Source organism: Hoplias malabaricus, chromosome 17, assembly GCF_029633855.1.
Source record: "Hoplias malabaricus isolate fHopMal1 chromosome 17, fHopMal1.hap1, whole genome shotgun sequence".
NCBI classification, from domain to species: Eukaryota; Metazoa; Chordata; class Actinopteri; order Characiformes; family Erythrinidae; genus Hoplias; species Hoplias malabaricus.
In genome coordinates, this window is record NC_089816.1 from 2,520,488 (window position 1) to 2,544,624 (window position 24,137).

At 40.1% G+C, this 24,137-nt stretch overlaps 1 protein-coding gene across 3 annotated transcripts; it reads right to left on the reverse strand.

Moving 5' to 3' along the window:
- Nucleotides 1–56: 56 nt before the first annotated feature.
- On the reverse strand, nt 57–19,231 carry cstf2 (cleavage stimulation factor, 3' pre-RNA, subunit 2). Of its 3 annotated transcripts, XM_066648472.1 has the most exons (15): nt 19,053–19,231; nt 18,048–18,126; nt 17,311–17,480; nt 16,886–17,022; nt 16,276–16,395; nt 14,410–14,532; nt 12,995–13,160; nt 12,341–12,403; nt 10,967–11,026; nt 10,208–10,352; nt 9,584–9,744; nt 5,466–5,602; nt 4,751–4,789; nt 1,303–1,441; nt 57–196 (listed from the first exon to the last, which is right to left on the reverse strand). In XM_066648472.1, exons 1-14 carry the CDS (start codon nt 19,129–19,131, stop codon nt 1,319–1,321), a joined length of 1,602 nt encoding a protein of 533 aa, XP_066504569.1. In that variant the 5' UTR covers nt 19,132–19,231; the 3' UTR covers nt 57–196; nt 1,303–1,318. The 3 variants fall into 3 exon arrangements, with proteins under 3 accessions (XP_066504569.1, XP_066504570.1, XP_066504571.1); XM_066648473.1 differs by lacking the exon at nt 10,967–11,026; XM_066648474.1 differs by lacking the exons at nt 10,967–11,026; nt 12,341–12,403 and having other exon boundaries at nt 19,053–19,230.
- Nucleotides 19,232–24,137: the final 4,906 nt, after the last annotated feature.

Genomic DNA, 24,137 nt, shown 5'->3' on the forward strand with positions numbered 1-24,137 from the left:
AAATATTCAGACACAAAGCTTTGACAAAAACGAAATGAACAAGGTGTGTCCTACAGTGAGAAAATGTACAAGACTCTGTTTCCATTGAGTTACTCTCAAACACCAAGAAATGAACCAAACTGTTTTCAAAGTTAGATGTGGAGGTTCCTCAATGACGATACAAAATGTAGAGCTGTGTTGAGGGTGTGGCTCAGTCCTAAAAAATAAAACAAATAAAAATTATGCATAATCCAAGTGAATATGAACTAAAGTTCCACTGCAGAAAAACTCCTACATGCGGAACATTAGGTACTTATTAGATATCGTTATGCAATATGTACACGTTGCCATTTTATTAGGTAACGTCTCATAAACATAAACTGTAAGGTATGTTTACTGTGTGTAGCTCTTCTGATGAATAGTTTTCAGCACCTCAGTGACACATAACAATGATACGCCTTGGTGCCAAAAAAAAGGTCGTGGGTGGAACTTGACACGATGCCAAGGAATCTAGTGACAGGTGTGTTATTTTTTCAGGTTAAAACTTGGCAACTCAAGTGAATGTCAGGTATTAATATTATAATCACCATGGAGTTACAAAGCTATAGCAAATTAGTAGTGTTACTACATTTGGAGTTGAAAGGTCTAGTCAGTGATTGTGGATAAAGAGAGCACAGATTACTTGGGGAAATTCACTGTAGATGTGCTATTGGGATTGCTGGTGATGTAGCATGTGAAGCTCACATGGAACTAGTGGCACTGAGCATGCATTAACGGTGCCAGTGGGGCTAGGAACAGCCTTAGTCACCAAGGAGGCCAGTGTGGATTTACAGGTGTTGATGATAAAGGGTAAAGGACTGTAAAGCTGAATTGGAGAGCGGTGGAACTGGGACACCACACTTCACTGTTGAGCCTTCTGGAGGTGTTGTGGGCTTAATTCAGCAAAACACCAAGGAGAAGAGGTGCCTGCCTGATGACCCCTGTGAAGATCTAGTGATACTGTGGCTGGTTTGGGTACTCATGGGCTGGGCTCAGTGAGTAACCTTAGTTGTTAAGGATAGTTGGTTACTGATTGGATCATAAACCTCCACAGCAACCCTAGTGATGAAGTGTAGGATTCAGCAGGAATTTTGGTGGAAGTGTGTGTGCTGGGCCCTATGTGAAGATCTAATAGACTGGCATAGGATATTTCACATCTTATCTTGTGTATGATTATAATATCATCTATAAGCTTTAAATCTACATTTTATAGATTATATAGACTTCTGTGGTGTCCAGGCAGAGATGCTCAATGAAATCATCAGTGACTGATCAGGGACTCACAGTGTGCAGGAGAACATCAGGGAGCTCCTGCGGTTTTCTGGATCTGTTCTTTCAGGATGAGAATACTCTGCCTCTGCTCCGGCGGCAACATGGCAATCTGCTCTGGGGTCAGCTGGAGAACCTGCATGATCAGAGCCGCCTGGACAAAAATAACAAAAACAAACAAACTGAGGTTCCATCAGTTCAATGAGAAACGCACAAAGAACACTGCATTATTACATTAGCAAGTAAACCATCTTAAATCTACTTGATGTAGATAAATATTCCTCATGAGAAAACACAAAGCATATTTTAAGATTATTCAGTCCCATTTCTATGTTTTTGCTTATTTAAGTAAATTTATATTAAACAAGTAAAACAAAACGGCAAAACTTTACAATAAGGGTGCATTAAATAACAGAACTTAAGATCATTTTAAGTAATAAGTATTTTTAATGATTTAAAAAAAGTCTTAATTTATTTAAAAAATGGCAGAAACAAGATCAAACATTATTTTTGGATTTTATTAAATTCTAAATGAATGATAGTTATTTCTAGATCGTGTTTAATATCATTACTAAATGATGAATAGTGACTTTACCAAACCAATTATTAAGGCTTATAACTGTCTCATCATGAATAAGAGATTTGTCTTTCTATCATAAATGATCTACTCTTAAGAAAATCTAGAAATAGGCTTCACAATCTTAATAACATTGAAACTTACTGAGTAGATTTAAGGTTATTTCTCTTAAGTGAAATTTTGTGGTGAAAAATAATGCTTTTAAAGAGTAATGTCTGGTCAATAAAAAACTATAGAGTATGGGTGTAACAATCTATCATTTCACAATATATTGCAATGCAAAAGTATGACAATGTGCATCATAGAGATGTACAATAATCTTATATTATCATCTAACCTCTAATTTTATTGCATTATTGTTAACACAAGACATCGCAATGGATTTAACCAACACCAGTACATAATGCAATAATCCCACACCCTTAAGACTATTCTGTATCCTTAAACCAGTGTCAAACTGGCAGTGGAGTGTGGTGAAAGGAATTAGAGATTGATGTTCCACTGTGTTTTGTTTCTAAAACTTAGCAACATTTGTGTTCATTCATTCAAGATTTTTATGTTGACAATGCTGAATACATAAGGAGTAGAGGGTTGCCTTTATTGCCACATTTATAAAAAAAAAATCCAAATCTCAAAATTATAAACCGAATTCCTACCCAACGAACGAATATTCAGGGCAAGCACTAAATGAAATGTCTTCAAAATTTTAGAAGGATCAAACAACACAGCACTATTCTCACCCTGACTGAACAGCCCTGTTCAGAACAACTGCAGGCATCTAAGGAGTGAGTACGAGGTGCAGAAGCTGTTGTTTTTAGCCATGCTTGGTCGTCTTTCTCCTCCTGTCACATCCGTTCCATACTTAATCAATATGGTCATTTCTAGACTCTGTGTGTTTATTTTGCTCCATTTGACTTGTCCTCATGGGCTCAGACAACCACGGGTTCAGTGCCGTAATGTTTGCATTCCATGAAGGAAGCAGCATTAAATTATTATGGCTTGTAACTGATTTAACAGACCACAAAAATGTTGGTGCTCTTGTCTCAGTTTGTTGGTTGGTACACATTCTCCATATCTCCAAATTAACGTGCACATGGATTTTTTTTCCCCATAATATGTCAACTTTAAATTCAGTCTCGGTGTTAGCCCACCTCAGTCACTTGCTGGTTCACGTGAGACACGGCCACGTTCTTCCACAAGGTGCCAAAGCCATGGTGCTTGTGTAGAAATGACTACACTAAGACGCATCTTGATACAACACACCCATGAAATCAATGGATGGATGGCTCAGACTTCACTCAAGGAGACGATACTGTGAAGCTACTGAAATCTCTGAAATCAGCAACCACTGTGCTGTCTGATGAAAAGAACCTGACAGTGTCACTCATGAAGCTGAAGCACTTAGACACATGAGCAGGACGTTGGTAGAACACACCTACCATTAAGGCAGTCATGCCGAATACTAGAGTATGAATATCCGCTTGAAAGCATTGCACTGAACCCCAGATTTAAAATTCCTACCCCTTTTACACTACAAGCAGCACGATGATGTTTTTCACAGGCTGAAGAACAAAGCAATTCAGTTATAGCCTCTGGTCATGGCACTGAAAAATCTGCTTCGGGGCTGTTTCTAAGAATCGACAGGAGCAGTCCTGCAGTGGGATATCATCATCATCATCATCATTATTATCTGTAACCGCTTATCCAATTCAGGGTCGCGGTGTGTCCAGAGCCTACATGGAATCATTGAGCGCAAGGCGGGAATACACCCTGGAGGGGGCGCCAGTCCTTCACAGGGCAACACAGACACTCACACTCACGGACACTTTTGAGTTGCCAATCCACCTACCAACGTGTGTTTTTGGACTGTGGGAGGAAACCGGAGCACCCGGAGGAAACCCACGCAGACACAGGGAGAACACACCACACTCCTCACAGACAGTCACCCGGAGGAAACCCACGCAGACACAGGGAGAACACACCACACTCCTCACAGACAGTCACCCGGAGCGGGAATCAAACCCACAACCTCCAGGTCCCTGGAGCTGTGTGACTGCGACACTACCTGCTGCACCACCGTGCTGCCCCTGCAGCTCAAGAAGTAGAAAGACAAAGCTCTGTTGTATCCACTGTGCTCTTGTCTTAAAGACAATTCCAGCGATATTTATCCTAAGTGAACATGTTTTTGTTTTTCAACAGCGGGAGACAACGTGAGCATTCCAAATATGCTCAGCTTTTGCCAGAGAATACAGACATCTTGATCGTTTTGGAAAAAGAAACCCTGTCAGTATCCTATGATTAGAATACAGGCCAAGCCTGTACAGAGAGGGTTTGATTCAAATCTGATTGACAGTGCTTGGTTATTTAAAATCTATTACAACAGAAACATTTAACCCTATGTTTGAGTATTTTTTTTTATTGCAGGAGCAAAATATATACATTTATTATTATTTTATACTCCATATGACACTATATTTGCAGTTTTAATGATTCAGAAATAAGTTCTTTATTTTGGTCGCTGAAGGTATTGTGAAGCAGTTACATTTTTTTGTTTGTTTACAACTTAAACAGCTTTCTTTAAATTACTGTACTTTAAGTGATTTAAGGAAAAATGTGCAATGTTTACATTATCTCCCTCTCCTCAAATAAAAAAATATTTAATATAATTATTAGTTTCACAATTTCCATTCTGTTCAAAATGTGAGCAAACCGAAATGTGAACTGCACTGACATGACAGCACAGTGTATTAATACACGCAAAGAAAACATTCCTGACCAATGCATGCGGTATAAATTCTGTAAAAACACTGACACTCACTTGTTTTACACGTCTGTAACCAACCTCCTTCCTCTTAACATGAAAAACCTGGTTGAAAGCATATTTACCTTTTCATGGTCCTGAGACGTGACGTCAGATGCAGGTCCCTGTCAAAGAGAGCAATCATTTTACTGTGAGTTTTCACATAAAAAGCACTGAATGTGTAGAATCCTTGTGTCTTCCTTTAATTCCATATCTATTTAAAAAATAATAAAATGGTACATGAAAAAACAGCCTTTGTTCTTTTTTTAAATATAATATTTTTACATTTGTTTTTAATTGTAACAACACTGTGTAAAAGTGTAAAGGTTTCTTTTTTTTAGAATCTTGTACAGTTTCATTGGGAACTCTGATTACTTACTGGCTTAATTTTCATTTTAGTTCCTCAATATAAACACAAACACACACTCAAATAAAACATGAATTCAAATAATTAATTCTCTGCTTTTTTTCCTCATTTCTTTTTACAACTAAAATGGACAATATGAAAACAACAATCTAAAAAGGAATCCTTTTCTATCTTTATACTCCTCATATGTCTACCTGCTGTTGCCTCAGTGTGTGTGTGTGTGTGTGTGTGTGTGTGTGTGTGTGTCTCAATGAAGAGAGTTTAAAAAGGGCCCAATTTTTAAGATATTTTGACTTTGTACAAAAAAAGTTGGTGCTGGTACCAAGTGACTAAAATTAACGAGAAAATTCTTTGTTCAGGGTTGGATTACATAACTGACCTGAGTTGAATACAACACAGTATTTAAAAAAACAGTTGAGCAGTTTCTCACGTACAGGTCGAGCAGGAGGAGGTGCGACTGAACCCATCGCATGAGGACCCCCTTGCATTCCACTTGCTACTGGTCCCCGCTGTCCAGCTAATGGTCCTCTAGTATCTACAGCTCGAGGATCACGACCTTGAGGAATTGGAGCTTTAAAAAAATATAATAAATAATCAAAAATTAACATGTGATATCTTCACAATACAACACCTGTGTGTGTCTTTAGAAAGATTAATTCTGTCAAAAATATATGGGTCAAAATGATTGGCAGCCTTGAAGAATACTATAATAAAACCAAACGAACATTTGTCACAGGGGAAATATATTTCTTGATTTTGCTTTTTAGTGTCAAGAAACTTCCTTGTCATCGTCGATCATTTCCTGTTTCCACTGCATATAAGTATTAGGTAACACAAGTGAAATTAAAGTCTCCAACATCCCCACAAGAGATCTCAGCTTAGACAAAAGTTATTGAGTTTGAAAGATTAGGGAATGGCTACTAAAAGTCAGCATTTGTGATTACCAGTAAATACAATCGAGACCTTAGCAAAGTAGTTTCAAAAGCATAGAACAGTTGACAGATTGCCAAGAAAAGGAGATATCTACTATCTATATATCTAAATAAAAATAAATAATAACAACAATAATATTAATAAGCTTTCTGGACCAAAAAACATCCCAACATCAGAATTACAACTGGAATCATGTGTTGTGGTGAGATGAGACCAAAAATGAGTTTTCTGGCCATGCACACCATTGTAATGTTTGGCAAAAATGTGAGTACAAAGAACAGTCCCTCATTCTCTAAAATAAGGCAGTGGCTCTTCTATAATTTAGGGCTGTTTTGTTGCCAGTGTTCTAGGGACTCTAGTTAAATTCCATCACAACATGAAATATATTCAATTTCAGAACATTTTAGCACAAAATCTTGTAGATTTACCAGACGTTTTAAAGATTCTACAAAACTGAGCTATGTCAATGTGCTGAAAATGAGTGAAGCTGTGCTCAAACATATATTTATCATAATTGACCCCTTCCTATAAGACATACACACACTGCAACATATTCAAACCTTCGACTCGTATTGGGAATCAACACTTGAGTAGTGTGTAACAGATATATAGTATAGTATGCATTATGTATTACACACCACCACACCTATTAGATCACAAGGTACTGGCTGCCTGCTGTGCGTAGAATTCTAAAATCTTCTGCAGGGGTAGAGGCATTTGATATAAAGCCCATAAGCTTTGCAATACTCTCCCGGTCGATGTTCAGGACTCAAAAAGAAAGGTGATGTAACGCATTGCATCAGACGCCTCTGTCCTCACATTTTTTAATGTGTTGCAGGATTTCCATTCTGAATTAGTTTGTTTATATTTATAATACAATCAGCTTTGTCATACAAAAATATATATTTTAAATTACATTGTTCTCATGAGGCTGCAAATATCAGAAATAACTACCTGTGTATTGTTTCTCCTCTGAGCTAAAACAACCATTCGTCCTGTCTGACCTGATCCCCTCTGGGGATGAAGAGGTTTGTTTTAACCCTGATGGCCATCACATTAACAGATCTGGAGAAAGGTTCTTATCTAACACGTCTACTTCTCCCTCGGTCACCCACTATTCACACATGTGGAAAGTGACAGCTTCAGATAGGAATCTGCTCAGCTACAGGCAACAACCTTTAAACCCATGGCACTCCTCCAGACTCTAGAAGTGAGACAGAGCTCAGTCCTGACTCCCACCTTCGGGGAAAAGCTGCTGCTTAATTCTCTCTCCGCCTCACCACTTTCACCCACATCACTTGTGATGGGCTTCTAAGAGAAGATATACGAAAGGTGTGTATTAGAACTAAACTAGTCTCATCCAAAAATGAGCAAACTGCTCCCCCACCTCCTCACCTTTGTCAAGACTCTGACTGCTGCCACAATGGCAGAACTAGTCATTATCGTCAACTTCAAAACAGTACAACCTGTTTTAGAAACATTACAGATAGCTGTAGCTGCACAGCGAAGAGCAGCTGAAACAGTCTAAGCTCCAGCCATAAATTAATCGCTACTGATGTAACACTCCGTAAACGCTGGAGCTTTAAGTAGCTGATATTTTCCATATTAGTATTCTGATTAGGCAACAGAACTGAGAGATCCTATCTTAGTCACTCCATACGTCAGTCTCTTCTGACAACTGTTGTCCTTCAGCATCAGAATGTCTTTGAGGCCCAGTTCTTGGTTTTGAAACTAGATCTTTTTTCCAAAGGTACATCCTTTCATTTACAAATCATTCCTAGTCAGATAACGATGAATGAATTAGGTTTGATGATTTAACTGAAACCTGACAAGAAAACTTAGAACTTTCACCTTCAAACTACAGTTTAAAAAGTGCACACAGAGCAAACAAAAAATGTGGTGGCTTAGCCACTCTGTTTAAAAGTATACTTCAATGCAGGCATGCAGCATTTGGTGACATCCTTTCTTTTTTAACATCTAAGCACTCTGCTAAAAGGTACTTGCATTTTACAGATCACCTACATATTCCAATAGCATACTGATGAATATACTGAGCTGTTCACCATCACATCTGCCCTTGATCTCTTTGTCATCTTATTGAAATGTCCACAGAGATAATCTCATGAACAGAAATATGAAGAAATTCCAGTCTTATTTGATATCTCTGGTCTGTCCCAACATGTGAAAAGGCACATGACAGACTTGGTTATTAGCAAAGGGCTGAACATTTCATCTGTAGTTCTGCCACATCTAGGTATCTCTGACTGCTTCTGTGTGTTTTCTTCATAATGAAACCACCCCAACTATATAAACTAGGTCTGTATGTGTAAAGAAAGGTATATTACTTATGAACAGCTGTTTATGGAGGCACGTCCAAAAGTCTTTGTATAATATCTCATTCTCCTGAAGCTGCTCTTGAAAACTTTAATTGCAAAGTTGCAAAGGTTATTGATATTTTGGCACCGCTGAAATATTAGCAGGATTCTTATCAGTGCAGGAAGGCATAAAACCTTGTATACATTTCTGTAGAACTGGCACATTCCCCCGCCGATTCCCTCTACATCAATGGAACAGCTGTGGAGAAGGTCCCCTCTGTCAGGTACCTTGGGGTACACCTGACTGAGACGCTCACTTGGTGCACCAACAGAATAGCGGTTAGAAAGAAGGCCCACCAACGATTATATTTCCTGAGGAAGCTGAAGAGGGCAGGTCTAAATACAGACATCCTCAGGTCCTTCTACAGCTGTGTGGTGAGAGCATCCTGACCAACTGCCTCACTTTGTGATAAGCTGGCTGCACTGTAGCAGAGAAGGAGGTGCTGCAGAGAGTGGTAAAGTCGGCACAGAGGACCATCGGCTGCAACTTACCACCCATCGGTGACATTAACGCCACCAGATGCAGGGAAAGAGCCACCTGCATCCTCCATAACCCCACCCGCCCACCCACCACGCAAACAGACTTTTCATTCCCCTTCCCTCTGCACTGCATCCAGGTAAAAACATCTGAACTGAAAATCAGTCTCTACCCAGATGCAGTCAGCCTACAGAACTGCTCCACCTTACGTACACTGACTATGCACCCCGTATAAACACATTACACTGTCACTGCTCCTTAATGTTGGTTGCTGCTAAGTTTTTGCTGAAAATGCCTAGCACTGTTTGTACTTTAACCATCTTAGGCTGTTACTGCTGCAGTATGTTTTATTATATCTAATTTATTTATGTAAATATTTTTATTTAGTATGTTTTAGTTATCTTCATTTATACACTTTTATATTTTTTTAGTTTATTCTAATATTATTAACATTATATACAGCAAATCCTTAAATGAACATTGTTATGATGACTTTAAAGTCAGGATTCAGTTTACATCACAACACAGTGAACACCCAAATAAAGGTGTAGAGATTCCTCTTCTCAGCATTACACTTAATATCACACTACAGTTGAGATTTATTTCTTTACATTTTCAAATGTTTGTATTTCTTAAGTCTCTTTCTCACGCTCTGTGCAAGTTTCTTCTTAAAACTGTTGTCTTAGAGACAATTACTTACGGCTTAGACCTGGAAGTCTGCAAAGTGTTCTATAACTTAAAATGACCTGAAAAAATATATACATACCTCTGGAGTCCAGGGGGAGGCCACGCTGCTCCATCATTGGACCCCTAGGCTCCCCCATCATGGGAGGGCCTCCTCTCATGTCGTGAGGGCCACGCATGTCTGGAGGGCCCATGTGCATGGCTGACCCCTGGTGGGGTGGAGGGCCTCCAATGTAGCCACGACTGAAAAAATACATACACAGACATGTGGACAGAAAGTTTGGAAGAACAGAAGCAAGGACACTGTCTTTCATGAGAAGCACCCCCTTGTAGAGCAATCCCTAAATGTGATTATGTGAGAAATAGTGCCTGTTGTGGTTCAGTTCCTAACTAAGTGAGTGAGTAAGAGGTCAAGTAGGTATGCAAGTGAGTTACAAGCCAGTTCCATAAAGTGCTTTGCATCTAAAAGAAAGATCCTAGAAATAAAGGCTTTTGTATGTGCACGACTATGTCCAAAAAGTTGAAGCCAACTCTTCGTAGAAGGAATTTCTGCTACTTTATGTACTCTTATCCAACACCAGTACCTGACACACATACTGAGAGCAATGATCCAACAAAGTCTATAGTCCACCCACCCTTAATTTTAACATGAATCAATGTAATACACGTGTGTTAGAGCAGAAATGTATAGAAAAAGAAAACTTACCCTGGTTCTACTACATCGCCAGTGACATTGACCAGCGATCCACCTCGTGGGTCATTAGGGCCATCACCCAGCAGCCCCCTTGGGGGAATTCCTTGTGGTCCTGGAGGGGCTCCTCTTATTGGAGCCCTCGGATCTACCATCGGCACTGTGAAAACACCACAGAATTTCAACACAAATCTTTAGAAAGCTAAATGTCACCCTGAATGGAACATAGCAAAACTGTACAAAAGGTAAAAAATAAACAAGCAGCCAGGTGAATAGATAAGTTGACGTCTAAGTTTGAGCAAGCATTCTTGTGTAAAAAAAAAAATATTTTTTTAAATCATTCATTACATAATAAAAGCATCAAACTCATTCTTAAGAACTGGGTCTTGTCCGACAAGAACGTCATGGAAATCTGAACATAATCTGAATTCCTGCTGCAATGTTAAAATGTTTCTTTGGTTATCAATGCTCAGTTGCACAATCAGTTACGGTTTAATGCTCCACTGCTCAGGACAAGCCTAAGTGAATAGGGCATTGTTCCTTGTTCATAATATGATAAGGAAAAGCAGAGAAAACCCCATTTCAGCCAGGTCTTATTTCAGACATACAGTCAAAACACAAGGAAGGTATTCAAATAGTAGTGCAGATATATAAAGTGCCACACAATAAAACGGTCTCATGCAAGGAAGGCATTGAGAGATCAGCATTGGGGCTATGAGTAAAACATAGCACAGATCTCCTGTTTCTCAGCACATGGACATGAACTAGGGATACCTTGCGGCCGCTCGATAGCGGCCTGCCCAGACGGTCCTACAGGAGAGTCCTGAAGGTTTCCTGGGTCAGCATTAAGCAAAAGGAACAGGAAAGAGCACTGAGAAAGTACACAACATCCTCTACAATTTCTACTGAGGAGTTAATGTAAACCATAAAAGTCCATAATGGTTCAAAGTTAAAACTGCCTTACTGACAACAACAGTTATTTAGTTTATAATTATCTCAGGTTCATGCCAGAATAGCCATTCCTAAATGAATAAATAAATACATTTAAAAACAATAAAACATTTGTCCTCTCACTGAAAGCATATTAGAAAATATCCACGTCCACACGAGAATGCAAAAACGATTCTAAATGGCTTTTCTTTCTCTTAATTTTCTGTTTAATTTGCTCCTCCCTCTCTTAATTCTCTAGAACACTTTGCTCACTTTTTCTTTCACATTCTCCCTCTTGCCCTGTCTCTCTCTCTCTCCGGTATCAATCTTGATCTTAAATCTTCAACAGAACACCTAGGACTGGGCTTGCAGCAGATAAACTCAATGACTCTTCAGTCAGCCTCACAGACACACAAACACACATTGGAAACAGTTTTCAATTACTAAAACACTATTTTCTTGTGAACGGGAGGCCAAAACTCAGACATAAACCTCATAAAGGTTTTTAAAAACCACCTGGATAAGTGTGGATAGGGCCTTAGCTTCACGAACAAGTGAAGATCAATAACAAGGCCGCAGGCATACATTCATTTCTTCTTGGCCTCACAGGAGGAAATAAATATTCCAGAAATGAATACAAATATACTCCCTCAACTGACAGAGGCACTGCCTAAAAACTGTGGTGTGGTTCTATAGAGAACTGATATTGTGCCATTCTCTGACAGAAATCAATGAGATTTTTGATCCATGCGGTAAACAAAGTCTTTCAGCACCAGAGACAGTCTATCCTACGGTCATTCACTGAATGTTACTGGATCCTCTTGTTGCAAGGTCGTCCAGCAGTGAAAATACAAATAATGACATATACATGCTGCATGCCAACACTGGTGCAGACTGAAATGACGCTGAAAAAAGCCTACTATTAAATTCAGTACCGTTATAAACCAACACCAGGTACTTTAACCCTACTGATGTCAAAGCCTTTTAATTACCTTTCATTACCACACTGGACAAAGACTTCTGTGGTGTGTGTAAGGGATTACTGTGAGGTTTCCAGTTGAACTCAAATAGTTAAACTAGTAATTCAGAGAATCCAGTTACACTGTCTTTTCTGTCACTGAGAAATCCTGGAATTCCAGAAATGGCCATTAAACAGACTTCAGAAAGACTACATGATTTCAGTTATATGTTCTTAGCCTGTTTGCCTAAAATCAGTACCTGGCCCCCTATCCATGGGAACAGGTCCTCCCTGGGGCATCCCTATCTGAGGTTGCATCCCACCTGCAGGGAAGGGGCCAGAGGAAAACAGCTCTGGTTATCACACAAAACGCACAAAGACACACAACTATAAGCCTTATTCTGACATAATTATTTTAGCAGGGGAATGTATGAAAATATTATTTTACCCATCTCCTTTCTTGTGGCTTTTGTGTTCTGTGTACCCTGCTACTAGCATTCAGTGGTTAAAAGGTTATAATAGTACTCTATACCTGCAGACGCCACTATAATTGGCCCTTAATAAACTTTGAATTCTTAATATTCTCACTGACTATTTTCTTTCTCCTCTGTAAAATGTTCTCTCAGGAAGCATTCAGAGTGAAAGAAAAAGGGTATAAAGAGTCGACCTTCAGATTGATTTATTTTAATTGGTTTTGATATTTGGAAAGGGTTTAAACCAGTGTACTGCTGAGTCTAAGCCAAGAAGATCATTTTCTTAGGGTAGAGTAAGGAAAAACACAGATATGTGGTCATAATTACATTAACAAAGCAATAAACAAGGTTACCCCAGTAACCCCAGGACCCTGGGTAAATTTAATCAAATCCAAATAGGGATACAGGCTGTTATTAATCAGAGAAGGTCACAAAGTTTACCTCCTTGTCCCGGCATTGGCCCTTGTCCAGGCATAGGTCCTGGTCCTGGCATAGGCCCTTGTCCCGGCATAGGTCCTTGTCCCGGCATAGGTACACCTCCTGGTACACCTCCTCCCATCTGAGCAGGCTGCATCATCTGTGGTGCACCATTCACATGCATTCCTGGCTTTAAGACAAGAGATAATAATACACCTTAGTATAATATTTTATGCAAATTCCCTATGTTTTAATTTTGTACTTTAAATGGAAGCATAATAAACCCGATTTCCTCAAGTTGGCACAGTTTCCCACAAACTTGGGTCCACCTCTGATTGGTGATATTCAGAAAAGGGGTGGTACAACATTTCTACACTTGATTTAAGAAGTAGTAGAAATTGAGAAGTCATTTTATCCCAAGTGCAGTGTTGTACTATTTCTCTACAAACAGGTTCAGTGCAAATGCATTGAAAAAAAAGTAATTTTAGAGTATATGTTCCATTTAAATGAAGAGTTTTACTTGACCTTTCAGCAGTTCTAAAGGGTATTTTTAGGCCCCTTGAAAAATGTTTATATCGATTGCGCTGATCATTTATTAACGTAAATTAAAATAACATGACCCCACAAACCCACTGATCTCACCCAAAGATCCATCATACACAGACTGTACATAGGCACAGTGGCTTATGTAGTCAACTTGTGCTGACTTTGTCGACATTTAGAGTCTAAACTTATGCTTGAATCGCACAAATGTATACATCCAAATGTGCCAAGGGGGGATTCAGGAGGATTATCCACTCAATTCGCCAAGTGAATGATATTCACCAAAACATAGCAGGCTCTCAGTGAATTTCAGTCATGAATTCTCATTTCTTGAAACAAAAAACAAAAGTGGAGCAGTTTATTCTGCTTTCAGCACAAAAATACAAACCTAACAGGAGAATATAAAAATATCATGATGGGAATGCAGTGACAATTGAGAAGAAAGGATGGGCTTTTTTTTTTTAGTCATTTTCTTTGTTTTAGAATTTATACTTTAAAGGAACAATCAGTATAATCAAAGTGAAAATGTGTTTAGTAAAACAATCATTTGCTGAGAGACAAAAAAAATTATATATGAAATATATGTGTAAAATAAAAATGTGAGGTGCCTACAAATATGTATTTAGCAACACTCAGAAATAAGATCAACTTCACTTTTAAAGTCCTACTCTTAATACCCGTGTGGTTTAATGTACCAATATAAACTATGTTCCCAACTTCTCTTTACAGGTTTGAGAACTGCCTTTAAGATGTAAAATCTGTTCTGATTGGCTGCCCTCTGTATTTCAAAAGCAATCTGAATCAGAACACTTTTACAGGAATGGTCAGGACAAGAATTGTGGAGTGTGTGAAAATGTTATGTTTTTCACTAAGATATGAGACACAGAACAACTCACCATGGGCTGTGGCTGTGATACAGGAGCGCTGGGTTGAGGAAGAGGCTGATTGGACACTGGTACAGGACCAGGCTGGCTGTTTGGGTTTATGGGCTGGACAGCAGCTTGCCGATGAAGCATTTTCTGCAAAGCAGAACGCAGTCTCTTTTAATGTGATCATTAAAGCCACCGTCCGCAGGCTCTGGAGTGTGTAAAGATTATGCCGCAGAATAAGCCTTTACCCATGTTATATTCTGTATGCATTTATATAGTAATGCTGTTCAGCAGTATTTAAAAGCACCAAAAATCCCTATTTGTACACACTGCACCCCAATGACACTGTAGTGTGGACCCATGTTCTACACAAAATGCTAGGCTGAAAGTGTTGAGGTGAGACAGGGCTGCAAAACGTTTGCAAAACTCACTAGACCTGTATTAATTATAATGCAGTCCAGATGCAGTTTTTTCACCGAAGCATAACCACCTCAGCATTACAACAGTGCTTTAGAGACTGAATGTGCTAGAAGGTAGTGGGTTTATAAATACATTTTATTAGCTCTGTGGCAGGTGATTACACAGAAGCCAGTTGCTATCAACGACAATAAGTTTATTAATAAAGAATGCATTTCTCAATATTTAAATACAATTGATTAGCATTTAAAGAACCCATCATGATTAATGGTGTGTTCTCCCTGTGTCCGCGTGGGTTTCCTCTGGGTGCTCCGGTTTCCTCCCACAGTCCAAAAAACACACGTTGGTAGGTGAATTGGTGACTCAAAAGTTTCCGTAGGTGCGAGTGTGTGAGTGAATGTGTGTGTGTGTCTGTGTTGCCCTGTGAAGGACTGGCGCCCCCGACAGAGTGTGTTCCCGCCTTGCGCCCAATGATTCCAGGTAGGCTCTGGACCCACCGCGACCCTGAATTGGATAAGGGTTACAGATAGTGAATGAATGAATAATCATGATTAATGATTCCAAAAGTTCTCAGTAGTTGATGCGATGTAGGAGGAAAAACAGTATATATTAGTTATTAATCATTCATTTATTCATTGTCTGTAACCCATATCCAGGTCAGGGTCGCGGTGGGTCCAGATCCTACCTGGAATCATTGGGAACAAGGCGGGAATACACCCTGGAGGGGGCGCCAGTCCTTCACAGGGCAACACACACTCACACACACATTCATTCACACACTCACACCTACGGACACTTTTGAGTCGCCAATCCACCTACCAACGTGTGTCTTTGGACTGTGGGAGGAAACCGAAGCACCCGGAGGAAACCCACACGGACACGGGGAGAACACACCAACTCCTCACAGACAGTAACCCGGAGGAAACCCATGCAGACACAGGGAGAACACACCAACTCCTCACAGACAGTCACCCGGAGGAAACCCACGCAGACACAGAGAGACCACACCACACTCCTCACAGACAGTCACCTGGAGGAAACACACACAGACACAGGGAGAACACACCACACTCCTCACAGACAGTCACCCGGAGGAAACCCACGCAGACACAGGGAGAACACACCACACTCCTCACAGACAGTCACCCGGAGGAAACCCACGCAGTCACAGAGAGAACACACCACACTCCTCACAGACAGTCACCCGGAGGAAACCCATGCAGACACAGGGAGAACACACCACACTCCTCACAGACAGTCACCCGGAGGAAACCCACGCAGACACAGGGAGAACAAACCACACTCCTCACAGACAGTCACCCGCAGTGGGACTCCAGGTCCCTGGAGCTGTGTGATTGCGACACCTACCTGCTGCACCACCGTGCCCCCTTACTTATTAATCACTTTCTTTAATGTATCCACTATTCCCTTCAGTCCAGAAACTAGTTCTGGTCACTCCCGTTCAAAAATTCTTACCAAGGCTATCTCAGGGTCCACGATCCTCATGACGACCTGGGCCTGAAGCAGAGCATAGGCCAGCTGTGGGTTCTGTAAGAGCATGTTCCTGGCCTCCTGAGGACTGTTCTGAACACACAGCTGCAAAAAAAACACACAGAGAAGTCAATTCAATCAAATAAAGACTTTGCAGAACACACATCACACACGTACTAAACATGCAACACAAGCATTAACACAATATTAAAACTTTAATCACCAAGTTAGTATAGCAACATTTTAAAACTGTATCATTCCACAATATGGTCTCATCTGGTGCTTTTCATAAAAAAAAACACTGTCAAGAATTTAAACAAGACACATGATTGCGTATCAAGAGGGCTTTTCCCTAGGGTACATTATAGATTGTAGAGGTTGCAGTTTTCTGGCTTGTTTAATTTTTTGGCAAAAATAATATGGACATAAATGTATTTAAGGTGTCTCAGGTGTATGAGTACCATATATATATAAACAAGAGGTCACTATATAAAATAATGTCCACATAATAAAACGTGTAAAATAAAAACGATAAAGGTAGGATTCCATTAAAAGTGTAAACGTTGGCTGCTACACATTCTTCTCTTATACTCACTTTCATTTGCTTCATGAGCTCAAACATCTGTTCTGGGGGCAGACTAGCCACAGCTCTACTGATCGACTCCGGGGCCTCCTCTGAGGGACAGCTGTCTCCATATGGTGACTCGATGATTGGTGCTCCGGTGCCCAGACCTGATGCAAACAAGAAAAACAGATTTAAATCTCAATTCAAATGGGAGAAAAAAAAAACTATATTTTTGAAATACTCGTTTGTTTTATATTAAAAAAAGAGTACAACAACATTTCACTAACTATTTCTTACAGTATTCACTATTTCCTTTTAAATATCATGTGTTCATGTTGTCCAAGAGCTGTACAAGATGAGCCTTTTACACCTCCTGCAAGCAAACAGTCATCTAAACCTAATGAATGAGTCGTGGACACGAACATCTAATATCTCTATATTATAAGAGCACTCACTCTTGAGTTCCTCCTTGTTCTTCTCACTGGCGGCATTATCAACACGCAGAGCTCTCCCGCTAAATTCTCTGCCATTCAGGTTCCTCATGGCACTGAGCGCCGTCTCTTGGTCCTGATACTCACAGAAGCCATAGCCCTTCGGTTTACCAGTTTCTCTGTCATACACCAGTCTGAAAAAAAACATGTTTTTTGTAGTTTTACTCAGGCGTATGTTCTTATGGGAATATATTCCAGCAGAAACTCAGAGCTTTTCCCCTCCAGCCGGCCAAAGACCTTTCCGCACCATTTTAAACACATCTTACACAACTATAAATAAAACACTGTAATGGTATTGGAAGAAAACGCTTTCTCAAAATGTGTTCAAATATTGTTCAATTGCTGCCATTCAAATTTACTGATTTCTGTTTCTCTTTCCTGAAATGTAACTATTTCTAAGGTTCCCAAATGCAATTGTGAAACTTTAAAAAGTAGTTTAGTTTATGCTTCTTCAGACGGTGTGTGCACACGGGTATCACTCCAACTGTGTCTCATGAATCTGGTCTTTTGTTAGTTTTTAATCACACAGATTTCATGATTTTGTTTCATTGTATTTAGTTAACACCTAAGCTTCTTTAACACCATCAATAGTCTGCTGCTAGTTTTGTTTATTTAGTACATGTGTTAGTCACTAAGACAAATCGCTTGTGTGTCTAACACTCTTAACTGAAGCCCACTGACTGAAAACAGAGGGTCATTACCTGAAACTGACGACAAGTCCAACCTCTGAGAAGATGTCTTTCAGCTGCTCTTCCGTTGCTTCATACGGGATGTTTCCAACTGTTTCACAAGAGCTGATGAGTTAGTACTCACATAATGCTTTATTCTGTTGCAGAATGACCGCTAAAAGTGACTCTGAGGACCATTTATGATCCAGAGAACGTTTACTCATATATCCCGGTCCCCAAACACTGGTCAATCCTGGATTCACCTACTTAGTGCTTTGTAGGAAGCCTAAATGTGGAAGCTAGTTTCCCCCAGTTAGGGGAGAAATACAATCACTCAGTGATTAATAATAATAAATGAGAAAGTATCCCACTATAAAAATATACATAAAAGCATAAAATTTCATAAGAATGAAGGATTCTGCGAGATTTTATGTGGGAACTGGAAGCTGCTTTTTCTTTTAACAAGTCAGCGCAAAGCTTGTCCATTCGGCTGATAACTGGTCACTGGTCACAGGTCTGTATCACACACTATAGGGTTGAAATAAAAATAAATAAATATAAATTGCAGAACCTGCTTAATATTAATGTGGAGTAATGTGCCTCTCCCAATACAGATTAAACAGTCCATAATAACAGCTTAATACACCCTACACTTTTATCTTTACACAATATGAACTATCTTTAAAGTTAAGGACGGCCTCTATTCGTTATGAAACAGTTTACACTGTGAGTGGTATGTGTTGCTCGTTATTTAGACCTCTGTAGGCTACATATGAAGTAGCCACAACACGCTTCATTAATGGACTGAGCAGCGTCTAACGAATTATAGATAACCGTTACTAATCAGAACAGGAAACTGCACAACTCGCTATCACTAGCTAGCTACTTAACTCAAAACCAGACAAACCGACACACAATACACAGTCTACAGAGTTTTGCTGCTGAAACAAGAACAATATAACACAGTAACTTCAGTCCTCGGTCTCTCGTGTATAAGCAACAATAAACCACATTTATTTATCAGAATAAACTATTTACCGAAGACTGATCTTAAAGACCTGTCCACAGCGGGGTCTCTCCCCGCCGCCGCCGCCACAGCTGCCGCTAAATTCGCCATAATTTTACCTTAAAATTGTCTTTTCATTTAAACAAACAACAAACTAGCCAACGTTAACATTTAGCACAAGCAAGCTTGAAAGGAACCTAATGGCCGCGGAATTCAAAATAAAAGTCCTCTTTGTAATTTTAAATAGCGGGAGAATGTTGCCCCCTGCTGGTACATATTTGTTTCTTTAAAATATTGTTCACCAGATTTATATATTTAGTATTTTCCAAAGAAAAAAAACAGCATTTTGTCTTAACATTAGCTTAGATGCAACTCTATTCTTCTTCGTATTGATTTGTGAGAGTCCGTGTATCTCTTCACCCCTCCAGTGTTTATTTACCTGCGCCTCAAAAGCCCTGCAACATAAGTTGACTTAGGTTTATTATGTAAGAAATCCTGGCTGCCTCAGTTTGCCCATTTGAGACAGAAATACTCAGCTGTGCCTTGAGTGTTTGTTTTTCTCATGACAACTTCATTGCCACTGTATGTGATGTGTAAGAGATAGAAAAGTTTTTACATTTATTTGAGGATTTGTTTAAGTATTAAGAAAAAGAAGAAGACGTAGAGGATGATGAGAATGATGATGAGGAGGAATAGGGAAGAGTGATATATTATTAATCTCTTTGGGGAAAACCGAGACTCCACATTCCTGAATACTTTTAATCACAATACTTTTCCTTCTAATAACATACATTAGTGAGTGAAGGGATCTACTTTTATTCAGTTTACATTTAGTTTCTAATACATTATCTGCATTTAATTTAATAAGATTTTGTGGCTGTGCTGCTTCTTGACTGAGACTTATAACGTCTTCATCAAACTAACAAATGGACAAAAACAGAGAAAAAACAAGCACAGGTATCAAGCAAACTATTAGAAATGATCACTTCATTTGGCTTAAAACCTTCAGTGCACCTTTACATACATTATACCACAGTATTCTCAATCTACACTGACTTTTCACTTGCAGCCAACTTTAAGATGAGTTTGTTCTAACCATGGATTTTTCCATTTTAAAAAATGACCTGGTTTCTTCAGGGACAATAAAGCACTACAATTCTATGCGTCCTGTGAGCCGCAATTTATAGAATAAATAAACATAAACATAATAAATCATCAATTAAATTATTTATGAATATATGTCCATGGTGGGGCGGCACGGTGGTGCAGCAGGTAGTGTCACAGTTGGTGTGTTCTTCCTGTGTCTGCATGGGTTTCCTCCGGGTGACTGTCTGTGAGGAGTGTGGTGTGTTCTCTCTGTGTCTGTGTGGGTTTCCTCCGGGTGACTGTCTGTGAGGAGTGTGGTGTGTTCTCCCTGTGTCTGCGTGGGTTTCCTCCGGGTGACAGTCTGTGAGGAGTGTTGTGTGTTCTCCCTGTGTCTGCGTGGGTTTCCTCCGGGTGACTGTCTGTGAGGAGTGCTGTGTGTTCTCCCTGTGTCTGCATGGGTTTCCTCCGGGTGACTGTCTGTGAGGAGTGTGGTGTGTTCTCCCTGTGTCTACGTGGGTTTCCTCCGGGTGACTGTCTGTGAGGAGTCTGGTTTGGTCTCTCTGTGTCTGCATGGGTTTCCTCCGGGTGACTGTCTGTGAGGAGTGTGGTGCGTTCTCCCTGTGTCTGCGTGGGTTTCCTCCGGGTGACTGTCTGTGAGGAGTGTGGTGTGTTCTCTCTGTGTCTGCGTGGGTTTTCTCCGGGTGACTGTCTGTGAGGAGTGTGGTGTGTTCTCCCTGTGCCTGCATGGGTTTCCTCCGAGTGACTGTCTGTGAGGAGTGTGGTGTGTTCTCCCTGTGTCTGCGTGGGTTTCCTCCGGGTGACTGTCTGTGAGGAGTGTGGTGTGTTCTCCCTGTGTCTGCATGGGTTTCCTCCGGGTGACTGTCTGTGAGGAGTGTGGTGTGTTCTCCCTGTGTCTGCATGGGTTTCCTCCGGGTGACTGTCTGTGAGGAGTGTGGTGTGTTCTCCCTGTGTCTGCGTGGGTTTCCTCCGGGTGACTGTCTGTGAGGAGTGTGGTGTGTTCTCCCTGTGTCTGCATGGGTTTCCTCCGGGTGCTCCGGTTTCCTCCGAGAGTCCAAAAACACACATGGATTGGCGACTCAAAAGTGTCCGTAGGTGTGAGTGTGTGAGTGAATGTGTGTGTGTGCCTGTGTTGCCCTGTGAAGGACTGGCGCCCCCTCCAGGGTTTATTCCTGCCTTGCGCCCAATGATTCCAGGTAGGCTCTGGACCCACTGTGACCCTGAACTGGATAAGGGTTACAGATAATGGATGGATGAATGAACTGTAACCAGCAAACACAACGCAACAATATGTACACAGGACCCTAAAGTTAGAATTACAAGTTCCTTTAACACAATACTTTGATGGACTCTTTAAAATAAATTCACATGTGCAAAAAAATCAGAACCCTGGACAGCTCCTAGTTAATGCACAAATTAATGCCAAAAGATTGTGGGGTAACCCTCAGAATTTACTGAAAACTGAATTGAGGCTCACTGGGGTTAGGCCTAAGTCAGAGTTAGCAATCAATATTTTATAAGTTAAAAAAGTATATATATCAAGCAAAATATCTCTTGAAAATGTTCTTGAAATATGTGTCAGATCTTTTCTGAGTAGTGAAATGCTGAGATGAGTTATGCTAAAAGCAAAAATACACACTCAGAAAAACTGTACTTTTTTGTTCTGTATGCTTACCCTTATTAGTACACATTCAGTAGGGCTTATAATTGTACCTTATACCTGGTGCAGCAGGTAGTGTCACTGTCACACAGCTCCAGGGTCCTGGGGCTTTGCATTCAAGATCCACTCCAAGTGTCTGACTGTGAGGAGATTGGTGTGTTCTCCCTGTGTTGGCGTGAGTGGAGTGTCTTTTCATTTCATGCACTGAAATTCAAAGCAGAATATTCAGAGGTGGAAATCCGAAGACTTAAATTCAAAAGCAACAAAATTCAGATTTTCATAATTTCAGTGCTACAAATTCAAAGGTGATAATATTTCAAAGTCTGATGAGACAGATTTGCTTCCATACGCCCCCTTCAGGGAGTGTCCCTGCCTTGTGCACAGTGATTCCGGAAAGGCGCAAGGCAGGAGCACACCTTGAAGGGGGCAAAACAATTTTAAATAAATAAATAAATAAATAAATCTTATCATTAATAAGCATTTTTGCTAATCTACAGAACCATTTTACTTGAGGAAAAGTAACCACTAAATTATACCCACCTCTGTACCTCAATACTAAATACTTTTAAAATGGTGCCTTCGTCTGGTTCAGCTGGCTCCACAATCATGGGGAAGACTGCTGACTTCACAGAGGTCCAGAAGGCAGTCACTGACACTGATATTAATGGAAAGTTGAGTGGAACTATGGTTGAAAAAGTACATAAGCAAACGAATAACCACAGCCTTGAAAGGATAGTCAAGAAAAGGCCATTCAAAAATTTCAATTCACAAAGAGTGGACTGCTGCTGGAGGATATGTGCTACAACTGTCACAGTCCTTGTGTCATGACCCAGAGACAACACCAGAAATGTCTCACCAGGGCCCAGGAGAAAAAGTAATGGGCTGTTACTCAGTGTCCAAAGTCTTGTTTTCAGATGACAGTAAATGTTGCATTTCATTTGGAAATCAAGGTTCCAGAGTCTGGAGGAAGAGTGGAGAGACACAGTCCAAGCTGCTGGAGTCTAGTGTGAAGTTTCCACAGTCAGAGATGATTTGAAGAGCCGTGTCATCTGCTGGTGTTGGTCCACTGTGTTGTATCAAGTCCAAAGTCAGCGCAGCCATTTACCAGGAACTGTTAGAGCACTTCCCGCTGCTGAAAAGCTTTATGGAGATGTGGATTTCATTTTCCAACAGGACTTGGCACCTGTCCACACTACCAAAGGTACCAATACCTGGTTTAATAATCATAGTTATCACTGTGTTTGATTGGCCAGTAAACTCACCTGACCTAGACCCAATAGAGAATCTGAGGGGTGCTGTCAAGAGGAAGACGAGAGACACCAGGCCCAACAACGCAGACGAACTGAAGGCCGCTATCAAAACACCCTGGGCTTCCATAACACCTCAGCAGTGCCACAGGCTGATCTCCTCCACGCCACGCAAAAGGAGCCCTGACCAAGTACAGACTTCTCAGACCAACATTTCTGTATTAAATGTCATTTTATAAACTGCTCTTATATAATAACAACATTTTCTGAGATAATGACTTTTGGGTTTTCATTGGCTGTAAGCCATAATCATCATTAAAAGAAATAAACACGTGAAATAGATCACTCTGTTTGTAATCAATCTATTTAACACAGGAGCTGGTCATAAAATGAGAATATCATGAAAAAGTGATTTATTTCAGTAATTCCATTCAGAAAGTGAGACTTGTGTATTACACTCCTTCATTACACACAGAGTGATATATTTCAAGTGTTTATTTCTTTTAATTTGATGATTATAACTGAAACCTAATGAAAACCCCAAACTCAATGTCTCAGAAAATTAGAATATTACTTAAGACTTAAAAAAAATAAAAAAATAAAAAGAAAATAAGGATTTTTAGAAACGCTGGCCAAGTATGAACACACATTCTGAATGGAATTACTGAAGTAAATCAACTTTCATGATATTCTAATTTTATGACCAGCTCCTGTGTGAGTCTCACTTTTTGAATTTAATTACTGAAATGAATTAGCTTTTTGATTATATTCTATTTTATTGAGATCCAGCTGTATATTGTGCTTGAAATACATTTTATTTACTCAGGTACTATACATTGATTAATTATATTGTAACATATTCATTTATTCATTGTCTGTAACCACTTATCCAGAATCACTGGGCGCAAGTCAAAAACACACCCTGTAGGGGGCGCCAGTCCTTCACAGGGCAACAGGCACTCACACATTCACTCACACCTAGGGACGTATGTTTTTGGACTGTGGGAGGAAACTGAAGCACAAAGAGGAAATCCACGCAGAGCTGTGAGACCACGAAACTAATGCTGCACCACCGTGCTGCCCTTGCAACATATTATTATGTATTA

Coding starts and splice junctions, on each gene's coding strand:
- cstf2 (XM_066648472.1), bottom strand. CDS start 19,131: ATGGCGAATTTAGCGGCAGCTGTGGCGGCGGCGGCGGGGAGAGACCCC. Junction 18,127..19,052: donor GTCTTTAAGATCAGTCTTCG/GTAAATAGTTTA, acceptor CTTGTGAAACAG/TTGGAAACATCCCGTATGAA. Junction 17,481..18,047: donor GGACTTGTCGTCAGTTTCAG/GTAATGACCCTC, acceptor GTTTTTTTTCAG/ACTGGTGTATGACAGAGAAA.